General features: G+C 35.4%; 1 protein-coding gene across 2 annotated transcripts; it reads left to right on the plus strand.

Moving 5' to 3' along the window:
• Positions 1–809: 809 nt before the first annotated feature.
• LOC149400780 (putative RNA-dependent RNA polymerase 3) lies at positions 810–7,831 on the plus strand. 2 transcript variants are annotated; one of them, XM_089612425.1, is made up of 18 exons: positions 810–1,349; positions 1,429–1,558; positions 1,783–1,857; positions 2,309–2,498; positions 3,267–3,465; positions 3,552–3,639; positions 3,708–3,848; positions 4,253–4,318; positions 4,442–4,513; positions 4,639–4,757; positions 5,237–5,385; positions 5,476–5,698; positions 5,832–6,057; positions 6,161–6,309; positions 6,561–6,723; positions 6,926–7,064; positions 7,174–7,340; positions 7,399–7,831. In XM_089612425.1, exons 1-18 carry the CDS (start codon positions 931–933, stop codon positions 7,471–7,473), a joined length of 2,790 nt encoding a protein of 929 aa, XP_089468551.1. In that variant the 5' UTR covers positions 810–930; the 3' UTR covers positions 7,474–7,831. The 2 variants fall into 2 exon arrangements, with proteins under 2 accessions (XP_089468551.1, XP_089468550.1); XM_089612424.1 differs by having other exon boundaries at positions 812–1,349; positions 7,415–7,831.
• Positions 7,832–8,721: the final 890 nt, after the last annotated feature.

Raw genomic sequence — 8,721 nt, forward strand, 5'->3', positions numbered from 1 at the left:
TTGAAACGTTAGGGGTTAATTTCAGCTAATTTTCGTTTATTTCACACGCGATAAATTTTGACTGATTGAAACGTTGACTAGTAATTGATTTATATGATTTATGTTACATAAAATATTTTCGATATTTTAAATCGTTTATTTATATAAATAATTATATCACAAAATTTATTAAACGTTGGCTACGTCCTTAAACATGTTTGAAATTAGCTATTTTTGTTAGATACCCTATAAACTACTTGTACAAAAAATAAAAAAAAAATACTAAAACTACCTACTCCAATCTAAAATAGTTTGGTCCGATTTGATTTTACAGTTTGGTTTAAAAATTTTCAAACAGTCAAAGACAAAGCTACTTTGTCGTTTGAGAAAAATCGTTTGGGCCGATGGATAGCATTTTCTGTAATCTTCAAACCGATGACTTCCTTGAGAAGCTTTGTAACCCAAAAAAGAGAAAAAAAAAAAAAAGAAAAAAAAAAAAAAACTTTATAGCCAAAGCAAACGTTGTTAAGAAATATTATAATTTTTTGTTTATTTTCTTTGACTGATGATCTTTTTTTTTTTTTTTTTTTTTTTGTAAATAAGGAAAAGAAAACAAGAAACCAACGCGGAAAGTAGATTTGGAATCTTTTGTTCTTTATTAGCTTAAATCCGATGATTTTTATTTATTAATTTTGCCTTTTTAAACCACGGAAAGCGACCACGTTTCAGTCTTCAGGCCTAGTGAAGAGTGAGGAGTGACGCCTATACGACGTGGCAAGTACATCAAAACAGTACGGACACTGTTTCCTCTCCTAACACCCTGACTTCCCTTTCCCGATATATTATAAACTCGGAGCGGGAAATGAATAATAATTTCCATAACTACAATTTACAATTTATTTCCCTCGTCAAAATCCCTTTCTCCGTCGAAGACCTAAACCGGAACAAGCCATGAATTCTCAGGCCACCGATCCCGAGCTCGCCGTGCCTCTTCCTCCGTCCGTCGACGAGCTTCTGCGGAAGATATGCACCGAGCAGAGCCTTCGTCCGGTCGACGCCGACGTGCGGCGGAGGTTGGCGGAGCGCGGCGAGCTCGGCGCTCTCGAGATTCTCCGGAAGGTCGACTCGACGAAAGTGCGTGTGAGCCTCGGCGGCCTCATAATCTACTTGCTCGAGCACTATCCTCTGACGCCCTCGCCGCGGATGAAGACACGTGTCAACTCCGTCGCCGAGTCTCAGAGTCCGAAACGGACTCGTAGTTGTTCGATTGATGTCAATGCCTCGATTGAAAGAGAAGTTAAAGAAGTGAAGGAAGCTCTTGGAGAGCTGGAGTTTAGGAAACAGTTCTTGATTTTGAACTATATCGGCGGGTAAGTGTGAATTGGGACATCTATGCGTATCGTGTATTCATTTTGTTCATGGGATGATTTATTTAATTATTTTTGGCAGAAAGGAGCTTCATACAGTCACAACAGCAGAAGAAATCAAGTCGTTGAAGGACTTTCCCATGGTTCAGTTCGAAGCCAGAGTTTGGGAACGGTTTGGTCGAGGCAATGTCAGCATGGAAGACCGTCGAATGGTGAATATTTTATTCTGTCTTTTTTTTTCTCTTCTTAGATTACTTTACTGCCCTTTTAAAAATAAATTTATTCTGATATTTCTTTATTCCAGATTCCAGTTTTCCTTAAATTTTAATATAAAAATACGTAATCTTCATATTTCATACCTCTGATTGTTTACTATGCTCTCAAGTCTCATCTTTATAATTACTGTCATTTTTTCTTAAATTTTGGTGTTCTGCAGAATCATGATTGGAATCCTAAGAAGACACACCTCTATGATTGTCATGTTTCTACGGAAGGGGACTTTAGGTTCAAGGTTTGTGTTGCCTTATTTACCGTGACTGTATGTCAAATACACGAGTCTGATTGAATTTATGCATTTGTAACAGCATGGTTTTATTTTGACATTGTTGGAAATCCACGGGGAAGATGACCGTTATACATGCAAGCAATTTATGGTTCAAGCTTTAGAGAATTCTAATATCAATTATTCATTTTGACTTGTTCTGCAAGTAACCCGTTTAATTTAGCCATCTGAAAACATAACCAGATTCAACTGAATGCAACAAACTTCCTATTGGATACTTTAATGATTGACAGCACTGAATCATACATTGTGAGAAATTTACCCATTTCTTGTATAGTGGATCAATTTTGAAAGAAATCCTTTCGAATGGATATCGGAGGGAAAATAGTTTTATTTGTTTTTAGGTATCTGTTATTCTCCTAGACTGGAACTTTACCCTTTTTTTTTTCCTTTCTTTCAGGGGCCCTTTCTAAACAGACCAAGAACCCACTTGCAAAAGGTTCTTGGCGATGACAATGTTTTGAGGGTGAAATTTGCAGAGGATTCGAAGAATCTGGGTGTCGGTTCACCTAACAATCCCTGTTATGAATATACACAGATAGCAATTAAAGATGGGATATCAGTTGGATTACGTCGGTATTTCTTCTTTGGTGAGATGCTTTTCCCCTCAACTTCACTCCTTATTTTTAGTTGAAAGTCACCTTATATATTTTAAACTCAAATGTCCAAAGTCATGTTGTGATCACTTAAATAATGCTTTTCCACAAACTTTTTTAATACATTTCCTATTTTGATTTTTTTTTTTTTTTGGTAATGAAGGATATCTCCTCTTGGTATTCATTTATAGTTTCAGTTATTTTTTATTTCCTAAAAACAAAAATTCAATTTCTCTCCCATTTATTTATCCGAACACATCACCACTGCTTATTACACTCATACAACATTACTTTGAGTCTCTGTAGTTGGTTGTACCAAGTAGTACAACTCTATTTTCCTTTTTTTTTTGTGCTTCTTACTGTCAGCATTTATGCCAACGGAACCTGATAAAGAGGCAAATGTAACTTGGTTCTTGTAACAGAACAGAATAATTGTATCAGTATGACCCTATGTGTCCATATGATTCACATGGATGATTACAGAGCTTACAGGGAGAATTCTTCCAGTGCTTTCTAGGATGTATGCTTGCAAATGCACATTCTAAGAGAGGTCGAGAGTTGTCTTTTTGTTTCACCTTAGGAGATTATAACCTGACTATCTTTTAGTGTTTATTTCAAAGGATGCTTTTTTTTCCCTTCTCTATTTTAATGATGGTGTTTTGAAATAGATACTTTAAAATCTGAGATTTCTGTAATGAGTGTACCACTATTAGAGGTGCTAACAACCAGTTTTCGCTCAATCTATTGACATGATTTGGTCAGTCTTCAAAGATGGTGGAAAGAAAGATAAGAAGAAAAATCCAACATCGTCATCTGTGAAGTGTTATTTCATTCGCCTCCGCTCAGATGCATTGGTCGATAGAATGGAACCCTATATTTTGTCTAATAGAACAATCGGAGAAGCAAGAAGTCTGTTTATGCATGCACATACACTGCCAAACGCAGCAAATTATATGGCAAGGTATGTTTCAAGCTCTAAGTTTCCTTCAGAAAGCTGTATCAAGCATTTAACAACCTTATATTTAAATTGCCTTGAACTGGATTCAGGTTTTCGTTGATATTGTCGAAGACATACAGCCTTCCCGCTGATCTAACTTCGGTGAAAATGGAGATAGAGGACGATTTTTATTGCCTGGTATAATCTTTTAGTTTTCGTTTTGTGGAATACATGCCCTGCTAAATATTTTGTTGTTTAAACTGCAGGATGAATATGGTAACCATGTATACAGAAATAAAAAACCACTTATTCATTCTGATGGGACCGGAGAGATATCGGAAGACTTGGCTTTGATGTGTCCGAAGAATATATATGAAGGGGTGTGTATGAACGACAAGGACGTTGAGGTTCGTCTTTTAGTATTCTCTCAATTTTAGAAAAGCGTTTTATCAAATTTGATCATTGGCATTGGAGAGTAGAGATTTTGACATACTATACTATAGTACTCGGTAGAGCCTGTAGAAGTTGCAAACATGCATCTATAAAGTTATGTATAAAGTCATTTTAAGTTACAAACATGCTCTGTACCTATTACAAATTTTCAATGAACTGTGGACTTACACGACCAACGTAAAAATATAATATTTTAACCTGAAAATCCGTTGAAACTCCTGATATGCTGTTTATGGCCTTGTTCTGGCTTAGGGTTTTCTGACAAGACTATTTCTTTGTCATTCTACTACATGGGAAAATTTGAAATGAAATGTTATTCTAATTACTGTGTCTAACGATTTCAGATCTGGTGTTGTAGGTTGTCCGTAATCTTGGAGACAGTATGACAGAAGCGGGACACGTAAGAGCTGTGTCACAGGAACCAGTATGTAGATGGATTCTAGCCATTTCTCTTTATTTGTTTTCTTGGCACTTGGTCCAATTTTTTTATATTTGAAATCGTTTAATGATTTACACTTTCTTCTCTCTTTTCCCTGCCCATGTCTAGCCTATGTTGATACAGGGCCGTCTATTTAACAGAGGGTATACAATTAAAGGCACCTTTCTCGTGAACAAGAAGGTACGCTTGTTTATTTCATGTTCTCTCATTGATGTTGTGATTATGTAAAAAACGCAACCTATCTCAGGACAAATTTAGAATATTGATTTTGTTCTTGGTTTAATTCAAATTTTATATTTCCATAGCTTCGTCCAAGAACAATTAAGGTTCGAAAATCAATGGTTAAAGTTGAGCAAGATAAGAAACTTCCAGATCATTTTCCAGGGCGCACGATACAAAACTCATTGGAAGTAGTTGGTACAAGGTATATACAACATAAACTTTATCTGACAAACCAACAATTTGTATGGTTTATCTGGTTAAATAAGTGCCATCATCTTTTTATTTGTGTGTATGTGTGTGTGTGTGCTTTTTTTTTCTCTTCTTTTCAATATGATCACTTCATGTATTTTCTTCACAATCCGAATATACCTATTTAGTCGGAAGTGTTGGCGTACTCCAAAATTTGCACGCATATGATGTGATGTAGTTGTTTTTCGTTGAATTACATTTGTTGTGTACTTAAAAAGATTCTAAACTGACATGAAATTATAGGTGTCATCATGTATAGAAGATCACTAAAATAAGAAAACCATAGAAATGTTTTTTTTTTTTAATTATACTTTGACATTAATCTTCTTTATGTGTTTGAGGTATGGCAAGGGAACATCAAAGATGTTATGTTAACCGTTCTTTTTTTTTTTTTTAATAAGATCATTTTTGTAATTTTTTTAACTTGTTCAGCAATCCACCAAAGAGAACACACTTGTCGAGGAATTTGATTGCACTCCTTAGCCATGGTGGGGTCCCAGATAAGTTTTTCCTGGATTTGCTTGAGGATGCTTTAAAAGAAACTGATGGTGCTTTCAGAAATACAAACACTGCAATCAAAGGTTTTCCTATTATTTTAAAAATACGTAATACCACTTCTTACAAGCAGCTGCTTGATTATTTTTTTTTTATTCATCTTCTCTGTTTTGTAGTTGCTATGATCCATGGGAAATCAGAGGATTTTATGATTGCAAGACTGATTGGGAGTGGTCTTCCTCTTGAAGAACCCTATTTGAAACATCGTCTCACACTGCTCCTAAAGGAGCATAAGACAAGCCTTAGAGAGGGAAGAATTTACATACCTGAGTCGTATTATCTAATGGGAACAGTTGATCCCACCGGAGAACTTGAAAGTGACGAAGTCTGCATCGTCCTGTATGTGTTATTGTCACCAAATCTTTTCATTCATGAGTAGTTTTTTTTCCTTGGTCTAAGAATCTGTGCAGACATATTTTCCACTGCTAATAACCTAGAAGCGTTCCCGTGTTTATCTTTTTGGAATGTGTAGCGATAATGGGCAAGTTTCAGGGAAAGTAATAGTGTATAGGAATCCAGGATTACATTTTGGTGACGTCCATGTTTTGAAGGCCACTTATGTCAAGGAACTTGAATCTGTGGTTGGAAATGCAAAGTATGCGATATTCTTCTCTAGAAAGGGGCCAAGATCGGTTGCCGATGCGATGGCTGGTGGAGATTTTGATGGAGACATGTATTGGATCTCTAGGCATCCTATGGTCAGTCCTTACGATTACATTTACCTGAATTCAATTTAGAGTTTGATATTTTAGGGTGTTCTTTATACTGATTGGTTATTATTACAATTTATTTATATTTCAGCTATTGGATCATTTTAAACAAAGTGAACCTTGGATTCCGAATCCAACATGCGAGGACAAGGATGAAAGTAAAAAAGTTAATCAGAATACAGAGGAAGAATTTGAAACTGCGCTCTTCCAGCGGTTTTTGGCGCTCAGGTTTCAGCCAAAGTAAGTTTTTTGTACTACAATAAGTTTTGACCTTATAGAAACGTCCCTAATTTCATAAAGCATATGGATCTGCTTGTTAATGTATTGTACAAAATACCAGTAGGATCTTTTGTTATGCTATAAAAGCCTTATATATCATCGTTGAGACTTTTTGGGTATTGTTGAATATAATAGTTATTTCTTTTTGTTGTTTGTAATGAATGTACATGTGGCTAAAGAGTTTTTTTTTTTTTTTTTCATTTCTTTTTTAGCTTTGCAATGGGTGAGGCAGCTGAGAGCTGCCAGGCCCTGATGGATCGTCTTTTGACTTTGGAAGACGACTGTAATGACGAAAAAAGACGTGTGATGGACAACATTATAAAGTTAAATGATATATATAGTCTTGCCTTGGATGCTCCAAAGAAGGGATTGAAGGTTAGAATTGCTTAGTTTTCCTTTTGTACATTTTTTTATTTTTTCAATCGTATGCGTTTTTCTGGTGAACTAGTTTCACACAGCATCATGCTAGTTATAATAAGAATTCAGTGTGTCAAAAGTAACCTTATGTTATCAGGACTCATAACTCTCGGTATTTATGGCATCCGAGCTGGCAGATTCTGATAATTTTTAATTTCAGGTTGAAGTACCTAAAGATTTGAAAGCGAGATGCTTTCCACACTACATGGAAAAGAAGAGCAGTTACACTTCAAAGAGCATTTTGGGACAAATATATGACCGCGTGCTTGCATATCAAAAAGAGGACGGTTTGAGTCAAGGTGAAGTATTTTATCCCCAGCGATCGTGTATTAACAAAACAGAAAGCTTCGTCCTCCAGAAACATTTTTGAAAGAGTTTAATGGTAAATTGGTTTCTCCCTTATGCCAGCAATCTGGAAACTTCCTCAGCTCGATGTCACTGTCCCTCAAAGCTGCTTGAGCAAATGGGAGTCTTACTACAAAGAGTACAGATCGGAGATGTCCCGATCCATGAACGTCCAAGACCGCGATCTCAGAATCGAGGCCGCTGGGGGTGTCAAGCGAAAGTACAAGAAGGTAATATCTTCTTTACAACCTAAATAGTTTTCTTTAATATCTTTTTTTTTCTCTAAAGGAAGTTTTAACCATAGCTGCTTTATGGAGCCGAGGAATTGGATGTGAGGACTGGGAATATGACGGAAATATATAATGAAGCTCTAGCTATATACCACGTGTGTTACGACCACGCCATGGCATATCAAAACGCGAGTTTGTGTAGCTTTGCTTGGAGCGTGGCTGGTTCCGCGCTCTGCCACTACCTAATCTCCAAAGAAGGTGTCGCGCCAATTCTTTTCAGCCCATCTGCTCTCACTGAAATGCTTCAAAAAAAGAAGTATGCCTAATGTTATAACTCGGTTGCGTTTATTTATTATTTGTTCATGAGTTTGTATGTATGTATGTATTCTACCGAAAATCAACATTTTTACACCGCTATGTAGCGTATTGGCGTGGGAATGTTCGGTCACCTTTTTTCTTCTGTGTGTTCTAAATCTACTGATGTTTGGAGATATGATTTTGTATGAGAAAAATCAGTGTTGAAGGATAATTTTAAGAAGAAAAACATCAGAAGCATAGTGCAATTTGAAAAGGAAAAGAAATAGAGCGAGTGAGAATGTGGGGATATATTTATATATTTTTAATTTGTTTTTTAACATTTGATGCACGGAGAAAAGAGTTACAATAAAATAAATTTCTGATAAAAATAACAAGAAAAATTTTAGGAAAAACTTGGTTGTTTGTTTTTTTCTTGATTTACTCAAATTACTATATTCTTCTTTTTGGGTAATTAATCTATCCAGCACATGGAAAATAGCAATTTGGGCATCGAAGCAGTTTTTTAGTCTCTTGGAATTATTTTCAAATGTTAGTTTTAGCTTCCCCACACTTGGGAGCGTTAGCTTATAATGGTAAATTACTCTTTCAATTAATATTTGGACAATCTAGGTAATTATCTAAAGAAAATTAGCCAAATAAACCACTGAAAATCTAAAAATTGCTAAATAACCAACCTTTTGTAAATATCTCTTCAACTTATTTACGGCACTCAAAAAAACAAAAATACTCAAAAATATTTTCGCCTATTTTGGGTTGGGGTTTTTTTTTTTTTTGTCTTTAAGTGCCGTAAATAAGTTGAGGTGACTATTTACAAAAAATTAATAAAAAGTTTACTATTATACAAAAAGTTACGAGTCAAATGTCTATATAGCCAAAATACCTAATTATCTATTGTAAACAATTTCTGTAGCAAATTAGGCAAAGTGAGAAAGTCATTTTCATTTACTATTAGTCAAATAGCATAAATAATTCCCAAACTACTAAGCACATAAATTAAGAATCGCTTTTCAATTTTTCCCACCAAAACCCTCCAATAATACCCACAACTAAACCTAGCTTAGCG

This window comes from Urtica dioica, chromosome 4 (assembly GCF_054948205.1).
Source record: "Urtica dioica subsp. dioica isolate 48M chromosome 4, U.dioica_male_clone48M_v1_H2, whole genome shotgun sequence".
In the NCBI taxonomy this organism is placed as follows: Eukaryota; Viridiplantae; Streptophyta; class Magnoliopsida; order Rosales; family Urticaceae; genus Urtica; species Urtica dioica.